Source organism: Lonchura striata, chromosome 10 (assembly GCF_046129695.1).
Source record: "Lonchura striata isolate bLonStr1 chromosome 10, bLonStr1.mat, whole genome shotgun sequence".
Classification (NCBI taxonomy): Eukaryota; Metazoa; Chordata; class Aves; order Passeriformes; family Estrildidae; genus Lonchura; species Lonchura striata.
Genome location: NC_134612.1, coordinates 12,853,476 through 12,871,867, shown reverse-complemented (window position 1 = coordinate 12,871,867; position 18,392 = coordinate 12,853,476). Strand labels below are relative to the sequence as shown.

Below are 18,392 nucleotides of genomic sequence, written 5' to 3'. Positions count from 1 at the left end.
AATTCCAAGTGGCTGGCATTGCTACACCTGGAATTACTCTTACCTTCATTTCTGGAGATCTCAATATCAGCAAAAAGGCCAACTTTAATGATCTGCCACAAGAGTCCTAACACCAAGTGTGGTTTTCCTTCTTGCAAATCCTGTGATCCAATATTGACAACCGTGCAGCCAATGGCAGATGCTGAGTTCAGAGCCAGGTTTAGGTTTTCCTATTTGGAATATCATCATTTAATAAACTTGGGAGATTGTTCATATTAAACTTTGGAAGAAATAATGCATTAGTTCAATGGCTTCCAATGGAAAACAACACTCTGGAGGTTTTTGTGAACTACCTTGCACCTTACCAAAATTTAATGAAAACAATGACAGTGTTTAATATGGACACACCAAAAAGTTGTGGACCACATTCTGCAGCTGGGATTACTGAGGAATATTTTAATCAAAATATATTTTGCAATTCCTAAGTATCAGTTATACAAATTAAACAATGCTGCTTAGCATGTGCTGTATATGCATTGCATTGATTTGTATAAATATCAGAAGCTTGATCCTGAAAAACACGTTCATATGGAATTCCTGCATGGAATCCAGTGCAGGATACTAATGACATCACTGTCATCCCATCTTAAATCTTACACATTTATTCAAGCAATTGTTAAAGTAATTGAATGAAGAGCATAAGAAAATCATGACAATTCAAAACCCTGGCACTCAAAGTAAAGCTAGTGATTGTCGGAGATGTTGACAGATCTCACCAGTGTTACTATTTTCTTGTGTCATATTTTATTATCTACAGAGGCAACAGAAACACATGCACTATCACCTCTGCTGACAAATGTTTTTTAAATAAATAGTGATTACAAAACCCACTTGGAGGATTTAAGACATACTGTGGTTTAACTTTTCATATTTTAATGTCACTGCCTAAAATGAAAAGTCTGTCATTTAATGGAGGCTTTTCATCCACAATTTTTTCTTATTGGGTTAGTAACTTATGGATCTACTTCCCTGTCCAGACCTGTACCCTTAAACTCTAACTAAGTTCTTAGTTTTTAAAAACTGTTTCTGTCAGACTTTCCCATGACTTCATTCACAATTAAAATAAATCTCATCTTCTGTCAAAGCTGCTCTCCAGTACTGAAAGTGCATCATCCTTTCACAGAGTATACAGCCACGCAGTTACTTTCTGGCTAAAATATAATCTGGCCATCCACTCAAAGTCTAAATTTATTTTCTTCAGGTACTCAGTAAGGCAAAACAAAAATAGCTTATAGAGAGAGAATTAGGGAAAACAAGAAAAAACTAGTTTTTCTGTAAATTATCTAAGAAATAGGAGAATACAGTAGAGTTTATTAGAAAATAAAATCTCATACTTCAGAATTTTTTTTACTACATACCATTTAAATTTTTTTTTCTCCACCAGGAGAACTGTCATTAAAACAGAAAAATACTTTACTTTTTCATTTGTGGCAAGTTCCTATCCATGCAATACTTACAGAAATAGTGAAAGGAGTGAGTTTTTTCTTATTAATAGCCCTTTCATCAATTGTATCTGGCTGTGAAAAGTTGATCATTTTGCTAAGAAAGAAAAGTCAAGAGTTTATTAAAACTTCAATTTCTCAGAAAATATATTATTTGGTTATAAACTACTAACACTAAACTACCTGCAAACAATTCTGACAAGATTAAAAAAAAAAGACCATCCTCTAAATCTCCTCTCTCCTATTAAATAACTGCACATTCATTTAGAATGCTCCAGATAATATATTGCTTCTTCATTTTATAATTAATAGATCATATCTATAACTGTCAAAGAAAGTTCCCGAGATTAAAACTGTAAACCAAAGTAACTTAAATGGTCTCTACTGAAAAACTGTAGTATAATCAGTATATTTCTGCACTGCATTTCTGTAGTACCTCATATCTACATGGATTTCAAAGACTAATTCACATCAATACTAACAGCTAATCCCTTGTTACCATGGTGTGTTAAGTACCAGGAATCCACTTTAACTAGAAAGTTACAGCAGACTAAAGTTAAGGGACCTACTATATGCTCTATGTTTTGCCATGGATTTAATTCAGATTTTTGCTCCTGATAGCCCATGATTTAATGACTATAATTAGTAACTTTTAAAAATATTTAAAATAGTCAAGTACTTTTAATTATTTCAAGTAATGAATTTATGAACTGTTTAATTATCTCCTTTATAAACAGCCTGCATATATCTGGCATGTATAATTATGGGTCTGAAGTGGATAACTGCTTCTATAACATATGCAGAGTCACATAGAAAATATGCTAAAAATCACATTTCTATGGGCAAACAGATTTTCCCCACCTTGCACCCAGATTGAAATATTTAAGAGTGGGGTCTTGATGTTCAAGCCTGTCTAAAGTTTTCTAATTCATGTCACTGTGATCAGAATTTAACCTTTGAGATCAATTTCTTTTCTTTCTCACAGCCTTGGACTCACCAAAGAAGGATGCCATCTGCTAGGGATTTAAACAGACTGGCATCTGATGGGTTCATGGGAAGGAGGTGCTTACAGTCTGGGTCATCTTGTAAAGCTTTATTTATCCAATTAACAAAAGCAACTTTTTCTTCCTCTGACAAGAAAGCATTAAAATAAAAGATTAATATTTCTATGAACAGCATACTTGGGTCAAACATGTTCATCTGCAACAAAACCCCTTAGTTTCACAGAGGTCAGTCATTAAAAAAATCAGACCAATGAGAAAGAACACAAAAAATGCTAAGTATAGATTGACCTTTCTCCCATTACACCCTCAAAGTAACTGGTGATTTTCTGAAGAATAACATGAATATCACAGGAACATCATAGGGAAGGTATCCTCATGGCTGACTTCAAATTTAGTTTCTCAGCAATTACAAAGAGGGAAAAATGTCTCATCTGAAATATGCAACATCTCACTCCATGCACTGTTTGTTTAAAATGCAGTGTTTCATTCAGCCTTCTGCTGGACTTCAGAGACTGGCTGCCTTTTGAGACTGATCTGAACTGCTGAGCTGTCTTTAGCTTTGAGAAACTGAAAAAGTTTAACATCTCAGTTTTAAATTATCTTTCATATTCAATGCATAATTTATCACTATGTATCTAAGAAAGCTTATTTTGATAACAGTCATTCAAGTCTCAGTATCCAAATTCCCAAACAGTACAGGTGGTTTTCACCTCACCTCAAGAAGCACCTGACTCACTACACTTCTTTCATTGTCAATGGGAAACAATGTGAAATTCTAAAGCACACTTCACCATCATAAACTATATGTCTGGTGAGGCCAGGCCAGGTGAATCATGCTCTAGTGGGGCTTGTTTCTCTCCACCAAAAATAAAACTGCATCTAAAGAATCACCTCTGATGCCCTACAGGCATCCTTTGGGATGAAGCATATCCCCTGCTTTGAGGATGTACCAGGTATAGCTGGTGCTGGAATCCTACTGAAAGAGACCTTTGGTTAATCAAAGTAAATCTTCCTCATTTACAGAACCTTAACACAATCTGGAATGAGACAAATTCCAGGCTTAAATCAATCAAAAAAGTTGCAGTATTGCTCATTGCAATATGATCCTAGAAGGTGGTTCACATTCTGGCTAGGAGCTGCAATGCAATTAGGCACAATTACCAACTTAAATTACATACAGCAGGGGGAGGTAGAAAGAAACAGATCAAATATTAAAAGCAGCTTCTTCAGTGTGAGACAGTCTATGCAAAACCCATGTGCGAGCGAACAATTCTGTAATGGCAGAGACAGCTGAGGAGGGCAGTCCATCCAGAAAGGCTATGGGATGGTTTGTAAGTGGGGTTTCAGTTCATACTAGTTAACACTCTGGAAATGAAAATGAGGATTCATTCATTTTTTCTCTGAATATAGGAATAAGAGTCCATTAGCATATAATTAGGGCAAAAACTTAATGAGAAGTTTGAATGAAAACTTGACTAGATTTACCAGAAGTATGCCAAAAGGGGTCATTTCCTGCCCCTGCCCCACAAGATGTCAGTGCTTGTTTTCCTCTTTTGCTCTTACACAGATGCCCAACTTGCCTCCAAGTGCAACTAAAAGTGAAACTAAGCAACAACTGAACAGAGTTAATAAACTACTTTTTCTATCTCCACAGGCTTTTGCTGTGTTAATTTGCTTTTACTGCCAACAGTTTTCAGTTAGGGTCTGTTTTATCTGTAGTGCAAATTCCAAGAGTCTTCCTCCATGGAAAATTTGCCCATGTTTAATTATTTCTTACCTGAATAAGAGTGCTGTGTCCCCTCACTAGATATTGCTGATGTTCCTCCAATCGCTGTTATACCTTGCTTTTTGTTTATCGATTTTCGGAAAGATTTGCTAACATCTTTGCTTTTCAATTCCTGAATTATCTGAAATTAAAAAAAGAGAAAGCATTTTGTGACTAATTGTACCTTCAAAAAAATGTTAATTCATATAAGTAGTCTAGAGTCAGTAGTTAATCTGACTGAATTTGGTATTTATATTGACTTCTGTTAAAAAAAATAGTTACTGTTTGGATGTCAATAGCTATATTGGGTATCTAAGATATTATTTCACAATGAATACCTCTATTAAGCCATGCTGTCTAAAAATATAGATATACAAATATCTACACAATTTTTCCACCAACATTTTGCTAAACTGAAGAACACAACTAAGGACACACACATTTTTGGTGATTATTTCCCCACATGGCTTGCATGTAAAAGGTTATGACATGACAGTTAAACATGCCCTTCCTCCTTTATCAAGCTAATACCGTTTTCCACCTGCTTGCAATGTAAACCACAATGGATATGTTAGTATGTCCTAGGTTTGCCCAAATACTATAGAGGTCTCAGACGACAATGAAGCATAAGACACAGTTAATATCTGGAAGCAAATACTTGCATGTTCAGAATCTCAGAAAGAAAGATCAGTAATTCAACAAGCAACCTTCTGAAATTAGCAGCAGTACTCTAACTTCAAAGCAAAACATCATCATCCCAAAACACCCACAAACCAACAGCCTGGTAAGTTCTTGTTTCTTTTAAAACGCACCAGTGAGCGATTCTCATTAGAAAACCCTAAAGCTTTCAAATCTGCTCAGTGAAAGGGAAAATTTTACCTCATTCCCATAATAAACAGCCATTAGTATAGAGATTAAGCATAGTGAAGCACTACTAAGAGCATTCAGAGGCTGGTATCCAATTGTCTGCTCTTTTGTCAGAGCCAGGGCTGACCCAACAGTTCCTACAAAATGTAGTCCTTCCCCTCGCCTTGGAGGAAACAGAAAACAAGACTGATTGCAATGACTGTTCTTTCACATGCTGCTGAAATCAGAACCATTAAATTAAATAGGAGTGTGAAAGATAAAAATTAGAAAATAACTATATAGGATATTCTAGGTTGTCACAGAAAACTCAAAATAATAGTTATATATAAAAATAATACTTAGTTGTACCACTTAATTCTCAGTAGATATCAGACAGTAGAGAAACATCCAAAGGGAAGGTCTTACAGAGACAAATTCTTCAAAGTTGATTTTCCCATCCTTGTTGCTATCTGTCACTAAAATGATTTTTTCTACTATCTCCCGGACTTTGTAACCAGGCAAGGGCAGACTTGCTTCTTTAAACAGGTCTTGAAGCTCGTAATCACTGACATACCCACTGTTGTCAATATCTGTAGAATGAAAGCACAAGCTGTTATACTCATGCATCATGTACTAAGGTATGGTAACTGTTAAGAATAAATGAAGCAGGATAAACACAGTTCTAGGAGATGAGTGTTTGTTTTTCTCACATAAATAAGAAGTATGAAAGAATGCTTGTAGGTTAGAGGCACAACTATCTAGGACTTGAGCCATCTTGCTTTCTCAGGAACTATCTTAGTATGCCAGAGCACAGATAGAACAAGATAGAAAATTTGCAAATAGTGAAGATTTTAATTTTTTTAAGACTCCCAACAAAATTATCTAGAAACAGTCAAGTCATAGGGACATCAATTAATATATTCTTACTGCAATATTAAACCATTTGCAATCAGTAAGCTCAAATCTGATGCATGTTGTTAGAAGAGCAAACTTCCACAAGAAAAACCTAGAATAAAAAAAACAAAAAAAAAACCAACCAAACAAAAAACACCAAGAACTCTGCCTGACTGCATTTTATTTCTTATCCTAGTATCTGATAAACATTTTCTGTTCTTTAAAGCTTTTGATGTGGTTTGACTTACCTGTGAAGAATACGTCTGTTACGATCTCTATCTGTTTATTAAAGATGACCTTCCTTTATCTGTTAACTGGCTCTATTGGGAGCCATTTGAGCTACCACCTTTCCTTACACTTGGCTCCCAAGGCCACATGGCAGGAATGGTCATGTACAGCAAAGTATCAGAATGTTTTTTTTCAACAAGAGGTTTGAAATTGTGGAAAGAAATTAAAAGCCGTATCACATAAAATAAATTGAGTATCATTTGTGTTATTCATGATGAATAATGCAGCAGTACAGAGACAATCAAAAGTACTGTACTTTCACCTTTGGCCAATCTCTTTGCAGAAAGCTGTCTTGAATTCATCCTAGTATAATAAAGAATCATTTTACATACAGATATTTTTATCCAAAGGAACACAAAAATGAATCAACTGCATTACTTGTTCCTGTATTTTAAAATCTATACATATTTCTATATATGTATATACATATTTATACAAGCAGAACTTGAGCATGTCCAGTAAAATAGCCTTACCTGTGCCTAGGCTACACAATGAAGAGAAGTACTTCTTTTAAAAGGAAAAAAGCTGTAGTTCATAAACAGTATAGATCATGTCCAATCAAATTTAAGTCCAAAAGAAATCATATCCTGCCAAGTAAGCCTGGATATAATGTCCATAGTTTTTTGTATTTAATGCTAATATTTTCCATTTTTGACAACAATTTTCAGTGACTTTCATGATGACATTAAAGCTCCTGAAAAATACTAGTTAACAGTATTTTACCAGCTCTATAAATGATACATTTCTAAGACATTTAAGAGAACATCACAATGAATCAGAAACAGAAGCAGATGATGTGGCCACTTCTCTGACTTGTCAAGGTGCTCCCACTTTTGGGCTTTTTTTTCGTTTACTAGTTAAAAACATCTCTTCATATTGTATCTAGTATTAGAACTGAGTCAAGAATAGCAGAGTAGATGAATGCTTCTCATTACAGAAAGGCAAACAGAGAAATATGCTTTCATCTCCAGCCATAATTAATTGCTATACAGTAATGATATTGTAATCTATACTACACTATGTAGCTTCTGTACAGCTTCATAAGGCAGCCACGTTTCACTGTAGATAAAAGCCTAAAAATGCCGGGTAAAAAAAAATTGTGGTTTTGATACTATCAAAAGTTAACAAATCAATACACAAACGTGATGTCTGCATATGTACTAATTCATCCACTGGCTTGCAGACATGTAAGACCGACCATACATAATAACAGGGATGGTCTAACCAGCAGAGGACATGCTCATGGGCTCACTCAGATTACCAGCTATTTTATTTCTCCAGGTTCATCTTTCACTGAGGGTAAGTTTCCATGATGACAAGCTGAGAGTTAAATAAATGCCTTCTCTCAGTTTACCAATTTAGCAGCAAGCACTTTATCCATAAAGACATTAGAAATGTGAAAAAAAAATTAAAAACTAATGATGCTTAATTTTTATGTTTTACAGAAAGCATAACGAAAAAATGCTTTTCAGTGAGTAGGAGCAGTATAGACAACTCTTCAAGCAGAAATATGAAAACATGCAGGCAGAGAACGGAGAAAAAGAAGGAATACAGATAGTATTGGTGAAAACCAAACATATAGAAAAGCTGTCAGACAACACCAGTGAGTCACTACCAATGCTAAGATCTCTTAGTACACTGATACATGTATATAGTGCTCTCCTCCTTGGTCTATCATTCCAACATCTGCAGGATATCAACTACTTGAGTTATAGATGTCCTGATGATTGTTTAACAGCAACTCATGAATTATCTTCCATGGATGTATCCAACTCCCTTTAGAATTTCTACTCTTTCTTTGGTCTCAACAATATCCTGAGTCAATGGGTTCATTGCTCTATTATTTATTGTAAAGTTAGTTCTTTTTATTTTAACCTTCCTGACTCTCTAATGGACATCATGTGATGCCTGTATTAGCAGAACCTGAATAATTCCCTCTTAACTTCTCCATACTACTCACAGTCTTCCAAAGCTCCAAGATACAGCTCCCCAATAGTTTTTTTACCATGTAAAGACTCCTAATAGTTAAGACTTCTTGCCTAAAATGATCCTGCTCCCCCATCATGACTGATTACAAATATGTTTTTTTGATTTCCTGAGCTGCACAGTTACAAATCACCCCTCAGAATGTCAATAAATAAGAAATAAAGCAGATATGAACATTCACAAGAGCAGTGCAATCTAGAAAAAAGGGTTAGCTGCTATGTAATGTCTTACATTTTCTATGTGCCCTGATCAAACTGTAAACATCCTGTCAAACATACAAAACTCTAGTTATTTATCAACATTGGCATAACTAAGCCAATCTTATTAACAAAAGATAAAAAATCTCCAAGTTTAGCTTTCTCAAAAAATAAAATCTGATTGAATAAATGAAATTATTAGTTCACCAAAGCATGCAAGTAAAAACCAAGTGTCAGTAATCTAACATGAAAATATATAACACCTGAAGCTTAATCAAACGTTTTACCAAATTAAGAAGTACAGAAACCTGAATTTTGAGACCCACTATGTAGCATATACAATAACACAGAAAATGCTACCACCCTGCAAGAAAATGTGTCTGTTTTCAGTGCTGAAGTTAAAAGAAATTAACACATGTAGTTCCAGTGAAAATAAAGGGCTCTATGTAAACATTCTTTTTACATTTTTTTAGCTATTACTGGCAATACAGAGGGAAAACACAGCTCTATCAAAGCCATAATCCATAAAGATTTCTTCCACAAATCCTAAACCGTTTTGTAGTGTTAATGGCATCCTTATGATTCCCTTATTTAAAACACACCTATTTTGCCAAATGCTTCTCGTAGCTCTTCAAGCTCTTCACGAGATATAGTAGTTATGTTGTTCTCCATCTTCAGACAGCAGAAGTGTCGTCCTCAATTGCTAACACCTAATAATAACAATAAACAGGTAGGATATAAGGCAGGCTGTAATTCCAGACACATGTAAGTTACTGATCTATTCAACATGAGGTACCAGACCGTAGTGACACGTCCAGATCTGGCGCACTTAAAACATTACAAACAACACCTTAAGGTACATCAAATACCTAACAATTCTTTTCACTGGAATAGTGAGTGAAAATTCACAATAATAGTACCTGTTTACATACAATTGATGTTTTCACATAGAATAAGCACTGGCTAGCAACCTACCTCCACTGTTTGAGTGGTTTTCCAGCATTAAAATCTCCTCACACTTCAACAAGCAATTTTTGGAAACATTAATTTCTATGTGAGATGCAGTATCATTGCCAAGCAGTGGTTAGTGCTGGGATCTAGCCCTGCAAAGCACTGAGCACTCCAACATTTACACAACACAAACCTCAGCGGGACACTGCCTACAATCCATCAGAGAACACCAGGGCGTCTTGCCACAACTCCACGAGGTACCAGCACCTGAACTCTACCTCTCTTCTGACACTGTTATCTCCTAACACTGCCAAGAGCTGAATGAAGGCTTTTACTGAACAAAGATTGGAGTCTCAATGGGAATCTTTCTCTATTGACCTCTTAGAAAAGCGAACAAAACTGAAGACACCTACACAAGAGTTGATAAACTCCAATGAAAGATTTTTCCTCTTATCAAAGCTTTACTACAACAGGATGATTCAGATTTATCGGTATTAAGTGCAGCTTTGTAAAGAACCACATGCAGTTGCTTCAACACACAAGTTTATATTTGCATTTGCCATTCTCCACTGTACAGAGCCACTGGCACACACAAGGCAAGCCCAGGGCAGCACAAGCCTGCCTGCACTAAACTCTGAGCAGCACCAGGCTGGAGACACAGAGAAAGCACAGGCTGCTACAGGAGGGGCTATGCCTGTCCTAAATATTCAAGCTTCATCTTCTCTTTTACCTTATAAGCCAAAAGTGGCAAAAATACACTTCACATAAGTATTTTCATCAAAGTTGTTCTAAACTTGCTTAAGTTTTCCTTCTGGTTTAGTGCTTTTGCTTTAGAGCAAGAAAAAATATATTCCCGGAATGGCCAAACTCAGAATAAATATATTCTGATCTGCTATATACAGCTGCTTCTTTGTCAAAAATCATGCATACCAGCAGAACAGGACTGTTACCCACTGGACAACACTCTAGAAAAGGAAACCTGACTTCAACAATCAGTGTTAGCATGAATCATGTTGGATGCCCTTAGGAAAGGCTGTACTTTTTGCCTCCCATCTTTTGCGGAAATATTGTCTTCCATGATGCTATATAAACAGAGTTCTTAAACAACATGGGTTGTTTTAAATAGATCTTGTCTACCTTACTTGGGTTAGTATTTTCTGTGTCTTCACTGGGACTGCTCCTGTGGGTCACACAGGATATGGCCTTGAGTGTGGGTGGCAAGTTAAGTCTTTTTCCTTCATGTCACTAGATCTTATTTAAGTACTAAAATCCTTCTTACCTGTTTTGCTAAGCTTACTTATAGCATGTACCAGTGTCCATAATGAAAAGAAAAAAATAATTAAAATATACATACATAAAAAATAACCCTTTACACAGATGTTTCTGGAAATGCAAGTACTTTCACTGGGAACGTGATATGGCAATTAAAGAAATAATGAACTATGGAAAAATTGGTGAAAAAAATAAAACTATTAAATTCAAATTACTAAGGAAATTTAAATGTCTCCAAATAAAAAAAAAAAAAAAAAAAAAAAAAATCCTGAAAACCAAACAGATGACACTCCTCTGAAATACAGAAATGACATGACATAAGTGAAATATTTAGCTATGCAAGTAAAAAAAACAACAGCATTTTTGCTGGCACCATTAAAGTTAAGTATTTACCATTATCATGACTCAGATCTTATCAATTTCTGCAAAATTGCATAAAATTAGTTTCACTCCTGCCCTTTTATAATTAATAATTCAGATTTTGCATAATATTCTATTTCATAAAATAGCAGTCTTTGATTTCCAAAGACGTTGATTATTTCAGCTACACAGTAGAAACATCTGCTCTTGAATGAAGCAGAAAAAGAAAGCTAATAACTGCTCTAAAGAGACAGCCTTAAATAGCCTATGATATCCTGACAGGGTAAATTATCTGGTCAATTAAATGGCAGAAGTGATTCAATCATGGTTTGGGCATTCAGGAGAGACAGGGTTTGAACATTCAGAGACAACACCTTAACGAGTCAGACATTACAGACAATTCCAGTCCACAAGCAGGGACGTTCTCTCTAAGCCAATAAATACCTTGCACACCCAGGCTCATCACCACCCAAGATAACGCAGGGCACAGGCAATTCTGACAAGATTTAGCCTCCAGAGGTATCTGGGACTTGGAACTATGACTACCTGTTCAAAGGTATATTCATTTCCAGAGAACATTACTCTGTATTCTAGGGCATTCATATGACACTTAGATTTTCTGAAGTCTCTGTCTACATGAAACCATTTCCTCTTGCTCCAGGATAGGGTAGGTAGAAACACTGTTTTTAATGCTGAAGTACTCTTGATCCTCTTTTTAGTCCTTGAAAATGTGCACAGTATGAACTGACAATATTTATGTATCCTAGCCTGCTTTCTATGCCTGGAAGGCTTTTTCAATCTAAAGACAATTGGCTGGACTCTGCTGGAAATCATCCACACCAAACATAAGACAGACACAAACTACTGTTGGTACCATCATGGTATTTTTTTGTGTGCAGAGGAGTATCTATAGCTGAGCAACCACAAATGATGGAGTAGGTGAAAGAAAACTCCTGCCACATTTTTGACCTGTTATCAAAGCTGTCAGAAAAAACACAGCAGTTAATTGGCAATCAGGCCCAATAGTTGACTCCATCCATGCAGGCAAGTGGCAATTTCTTTTCCAGTTTTCCATTTCAAATTCTATTTGCCCCATTTCCACACGCAGCTGCTACTGCAGTGACAATGGAGTTTAGAATGCTGACTCGAGAGCTTATTTTCTTTTGTTGCTGTTCTTTTTGTCTGCATCAGGGGCACACCTCCTCCATTCCTGCTGCAAATACTGCCTATTGCTGCATCATTCTTAAAGCTCTTGTCTCTAATTACAGCCAAGAGAGCATCATTTGCATATACAGGTTGTGCTTTTATGTCAACAACCAGCTGGTTAGTACTGTGTACTATCTATAATTACAAAACATTAAAATTCTCCACTTATTTGGGTTTGAATCTGCTACAGATTTTAATGGGAAAAAATCCCCCCAAAATACAGTTTATTCCTGTGTTAGTTATCCAGGACTCTTTAGGTCAATGTGATGAGAACAGGATAGCTTTCAAGCACTATTAGCGTTTTTTAATCTTACCAGAATTAACTAGGAGTTCTAGCCAGTCTCAGTGAGAAAACAATGCATTGCAAGGTATAAAACACACAAAAGAAACTTTAAAACAAGAATACGCGTCACATATTCCCTTTAGACAGTAAGGAAAGAGGAAATGCTAATTAAAAAATTACTGGAAATATCTGCATATAATAAATATTTGAGCAATGGAACTAATATACAGAATATTTGCCTGGTATGAACACACAAACCGAGGTTTCTGATGTTTTTTAAGAAGATAAAACTACCTAGGTTTGTTTGTTCTGTTTATTTTTTGTGGGTTTCCCCACCCTAACTCATCTTAGACTGAAAGAACTTTTTATTTATGTCATGATTATTCTTGTCGTTCAAATAATAAGATGATTAGGGGCCAACTGAATTGATCCTTTCATAACATGAAAGGACAAATTGTTTTAGGTGTTGTACTGGTGGTCTGTAATAAAACAGCAGTGATTAATCTGAATTAAATTAAGAAAAGGTAAGTTTTTATCTTATTGTGATAAGTCTCAATCATTATGAAGAAATGAATAATGACTAGAGTTCAGTGACTTTGTAGTTTTATTATTACTGATGTTTGCCCTGGTATAGGACATGGAAAGATAGCTTATCTTTCCCATCTCACTAGTAAGGCTGCAGGAGACAACATTAGGAAGGAAATGCACTGTGTGGTATCCAAAGGGAAAGAAGCCTTCATTGTGCAACAGCCATGGAATCACAGAATGCCAGGTTGGGAGGCACTGCAAGAATCAGCCAGTCCAACCTTTCCTGACAAAAACAGTCTAGACAAGATGGTCCAGCAGCTTGCCCAGCCTAATCTTGGAAGTGTCCAATGTTTGGGAATGCACCGCTACCCTGGGGAGATTATTCCAATGGCTAACTGCTCCACTTTGTAAAACATTGTCTTCTGACCAATTGGAGTGTCCCCAGAACAACCTATAGATATTACCCCTCCTCTTTTCCCTCTTTTAAAAGGGAGTAACCACCCTTTAAATACTGGAACGTGGTGATAAGATCTCCCCCCTAAACCTTTTCTCAAGGCTGAACGAATCCGGTGGCTTCCAGTCCTCTGATCATCTTTGTGGCCCTTCTCTGGAGCTCCTCCAGCCTATCCACATTTTTCTTTGTGGCACAAATCAAAACTGGACACAGTATCCCAGGTGTGGCCAGCTCTCAGAAAGAACTAAATTAACACACCTGTAGGCTGATAAGCACTGGGCTTTATAAAGAAAAAAGATAAAAAATAGATCCACTCCAAATGCAGTAAGAAAAGCACCAAAAGGTGAAAGTAATAGCTATATACATACATATATCTGTGTACGTACATATATATAAATAAAGGTATTAAAAGCACGTGGCTAATTTTTGAAAGAAGAGATGGGGCATAATTATGGTGTCAATTACAGTTATTAGCAGAGGAGCATGAAGAGCAAAGTCCTTCCAATATGATACAGTCAGTCTGAAGCTTCACAATCTGAACACTCAGAGATTATATTTCTCAGCCTGGGTTTATGAACATGACTGGATATATTTATGATGATCAGAAGTATTTAATTACTAGAAGTTAAAGGATAACAATGAAGAAATATATAAACCAATATTCAACATATAAACCAGTAATCCATGCAATTTTCCTCAGTCTTTTATGAACAACATTACATAGTGAACAAGATACAATCTAAGAGAGAAAAATAATATTTTTAACTTTGCCCAAAACTGTATGCACTGACCTTTGCTAAAGTAAGACTATCAAACTAGTCACAGTGATAAATTTTGTGTCCACAAAACATGTATCTCATGAAAGGAGGACTAGACGTACACTGAAATTAATTACTCACTCCATGGTATTCCACTCCATGTTTATTCAACATAGTACAGTAGCTATGGTCAGTAACAGAATCAATATTTCCTTTATGCCTTTAAGACAAACCTGGATGAATAAGAAGTAAAAAAAGCTGAGATATCCAATTATTAGCCTGGTCGTGGGCCTGCTCTGAGTTCACTTACTGTGGTGTAAGTACAGAACTATTTCATGAGTCTCAGGTCAGGATTAAGAGCAACTCTCTTATAAGGGAGATAAAAGCTTACTTCAGTCAGATACCTTTTCATCCAAACAAAATGCCTCCAGCTTCCTTTGGCTGCTGACTGTTCAGACTAGCAAATTTATCAACAGTATCGGTTTCACGCAGTTTCCTTTGCATGCATCATTCAAGAGGATCTCAAACTGCCTGTGCTTTGTGTTGTTGCATTCAGCACTCCAAATAAAATATATCAACAGAAACCTTACCTTTGCCTATACCACTTGTAGGCAAGTAATTTTGAAAAAGGGCTGTTGCAGGCTGAGTTCAGGGAAGAACCTTTCATGAAATGTTCTGCAAACCTAACCTCTTTACATTCTAGCTACAGCAACATTTGGGGCTGAATTTGCCCAAATGGATTATCTCAGCTCACATGTGACCCACTCTGCTTTGGTTAATTAGCTATTTTTTTAAGATTTCTACAATCTTCACCTGTTTCCAGCACAAAGCTGTGAATACTGTCATCAAGAGAAAATCTGCAATAGTGAAATAGTGACATTTTCTGTGAAACTGGGACATTGAGGTGACACAAGTCAGTAACACCAACCCTGAAGAGCTATCACACAAGTTACTACATTCTAATTTTATTTTCTGATGTTTATGAATACTGCTATTCTTAATACTAGTAGCTATGGTTAGATCACTTCCACAAGTAACACACCAGCAGAGGAGTTAAATTTTTCTGTAACACAATGTGTCCAGGGCTCCCTGCTTGATAGAAAACCATTTCCATGCAACAAGCAGCTTTTCTTTAGGACTTGAAAACACCAGGTAAATAAGTATTAGGAAAATAGAAACAGGATTTTATTAATACATCTCTTGATAAGACACAACACTTCTGTTTTTCTGAACACAAATCACTGTCTACAAAAGCAATGTACCCCTTCATCTGAAGCAAGAACATTCTACGTTTGAGATAATATTTATGTATTCTGTGATGAAAATATCAAGATTCAGTATCTTAACAATCTTTATTTTTTATATTATTCATTTTAATTTAAATAGAATACCTTTCCAATAAATTATGGACTATAGAATCAAAGTATACCATAGAAAATAATAAATGTGAGCCATAATACAACAGCAAATTAAAGAGACAAAACCAAAAATTCCCTGCAGAATTTTTAACATGGTTAGATTCAAAAACTCTGACCCAAAGCAAAAGCTAGATACAGTGAATCTGCTAAAGTGGCACTTGCTGTCACTTTTATTATGGACAGCCTTTAGCTTGGTGAAAGTTCAATAACAGAATGTAGATGGTATCCAAATTATGTCGGGAGAAGTACTGACATAAGGAAAATGAAGTGTAGGAAGAACCTGAGTACACTCTAGCCATAAATCTTAATTACTTTTTATGCTATCTCAGCATCTTTCATGGTTTTCATTCCTCAACCACACAAATATTTAGTCAAGAAAAAAAAAATCACAAAAGGCTAAGAACTTAATTTTTAACATAAACATACCAACTATCTACTAATAAGTCTGTTTCCACTAGTGTTTTCAGAATTCATTGTGAATAAAAGCAATCTATGAAATAGAATAAACAAGAATTGAGTGACTACATTCTAGAGGAGAAAAGGATAGTCCCGTTAGGTCTGTTTAAAGAAGTTTGAGACTATGACTTGGTAGGCAAACAGCTGGGAAACACACGTTTAAATGTCTGGATGACATCAGAAGCTCAGAAGGTGTGCCACCAACCTAAAGCAGTTCATCTCTGGAACATCCTATCAAGCCTCAGAACTGGCCTAAAGGAGATTAGTTACTCTGGCCTTCAGGTAGAGGACATCTTCCTTATTACCACAGCAAAGGTACCATGATTATTAAGAACAAGTTTTTCAATTGTATTCCAACAGCTTCAATTTAAGTCACATGGATTTACCCATTTTCAGAATCTCTAATAATCATGCCACAAATAAAGTAATGAAAAACTTTGGAAATAAGTAAGTGCAATACAATTGCAAGAGAGATAGAAGCAGCTCGTTTGGTGCTGCCATGGAAACACAAGTGTTAGTGTAAACAATCAAAGTCTCAGTTTCATAGTTCATTACTAATATTTTGATTTTGCAATAAGAAAGTATTCCATATAGAAATAAAATCTACATGATGTTAATGACACACAATTGCAACAAAAAGGCAGGAAATAATAGGCAAAAATAGTACGAGAAGTGGGACTACAGAATTCTCTTGGAACACAAGATCACACAGATGATCTTCAATTTGTTGAGCAAATCCTATAATAAGTGTCTCCTGAAGCCTATTGGAAAATGTACATTTGTAGAAACCACTAGAATTGTAGTACATGTGACCTTTGTGGGTGTGGCTCTAACCTTCCTAATATAAATAATTTTGGTGTTGCTTTGCTTCCACCTTATTGTCCAAAGTCTAGCATATTTTTTACCTTTTACTAACACAGTTAAAACTAGTCCTTAAAAAGGAAATTCACAAATCCTGGCATAAAATTTGCTGCCCATTTCTGCTGTATGGCTTACACTTGAGAGACCCATTTTAATCTCTGTGTTTCTGATATGTGACTGAATATAGTTACCATCGGGTCTACTTCTATTTTCCATTAAAGGTACCTGTATTTTCAATCAAAAACTTCATTTTTGTTAGTCATTAACAGGTTTTTCTTAGACAGCTCAAGAATACTACTTAAACTGCCCACTATAACCCACAAAAATAATGCTAACAGAAGTGAAGCAACCCTATCACCTCATCTTTTTATCCAAGAATATGAAGATGGAATTTTGATCATAAATTAAACATTTAAAGGCACTGTTCTGAAAGCAAAACTCCTGCTTTTCCATTTCACACATGGCAACGTATTTAAGCAATCCATGATTGCAGAACTACATTCAAGTTTATTAGCAAGGAAGTAACAGTTAGAATTAAGGTAAATTGGTACAAGAAATTTCTTTACATGTGCAAACATCAAAATGTTTATGCTGGTCCAGGAAGCATGTGACTGAGCCTTAAAGAGAAAATTTGATCAATATCATGTATTATTGCATTTATCTGACACCTTATCTCTTCTCACCATCAATATAATTTGCCTTTTCCAATTTGATACTCTCCAAAAATCAGCTTATTACACTGAAAACTATGTCTCATGCTGACTCATTATTTGGCTTCTCTGGACACAAATGTACTAGATCCTCTTTCCTGGAGAACGTGTTCCAGCTCCCATCAAGCACCTTTCTTGCTCCTCCTGTTCCAAATGCTTCCTTTGCCTCACCAACCTTGTCCCCATATGAATATCTTTGCTTGTGCATCACTTCTGATTGCATACACACATCGACCAGGAAAATGCCCTGTCTCTGGAGGGCCACAGCTGGCAAGGATCAGGCTTTCCAATTAACACTGGGAGCTTCTACCTCAGATGCTGAGACCAAAAGCAAGGAAAAAATACAGGCTGAAGCAAAACTGCAGCAGCCAAACACAGGAATTGTGGCAAAATGAATTCCTACAAAGGTCAAAGCATCCTAACAGTTTCAGCATACAAATACATGTTAGAAGGAAAGAGTACCAATAACAGAGAAAATTTGATGAGTTTACTCATAAAACCCCTTTGATTACCAGTAACTGCTCTGAAGAACAATTAGTTTTTAAGTCCAAACTTGGTGTGTCTGTGACATTCCATTAGAGCAAGCTACACTAAAATATAAATGGAAAGGCTACACTAGTAAAAGCAAGTTCATTCAGGAACTCCATCCTCAAGTCACTCCTTTGTGCATAGGC

General features: G+C 35.9%; 1 protein-coding gene across 1 annotated transcript in view; it reads right to left on the bottom strand.

Annotated features, from left to right (window-relative positions):
* PLS1 (plastin 1) overlaps nucleotides 1-18,392 on the bottom strand; it is a 43,002-nt gene that overhangs the window by 14,325 nt on the left and 10,285 nt on the right. Inside the window, exons 2-7 of the mRNA XM_021536934.3 lie at nucleotides 9,064-9,171; nucleotides 5,523-5,686; nucleotides 4,263-4,392; nucleotides 2,479-2,611; nucleotides 1,497-1,578; nucleotides 44-209 (exon numbers count right to left, since the gene is read on the bottom strand). Coding sequence (XP_021392609.1) covers nucleotides 44-209; nucleotides 1,497-1,578; nucleotides 2,479-2,611; nucleotides 4,263-4,392; nucleotides 5,523-5,686; nucleotides 9,064-9,133 — 745 coding nt within the window. The 5' untranslated portion in view covers nucleotides 9,134-9,171. The remainder of the gene's footprint in view (nucleotides 1-43; nucleotides 210-1,496; nucleotides 1,579-2,478; nucleotides 2,612-4,262; nucleotides 4,393-5,522; nucleotides 5,687-9,063; nucleotides 9,172-18,392) is intronic.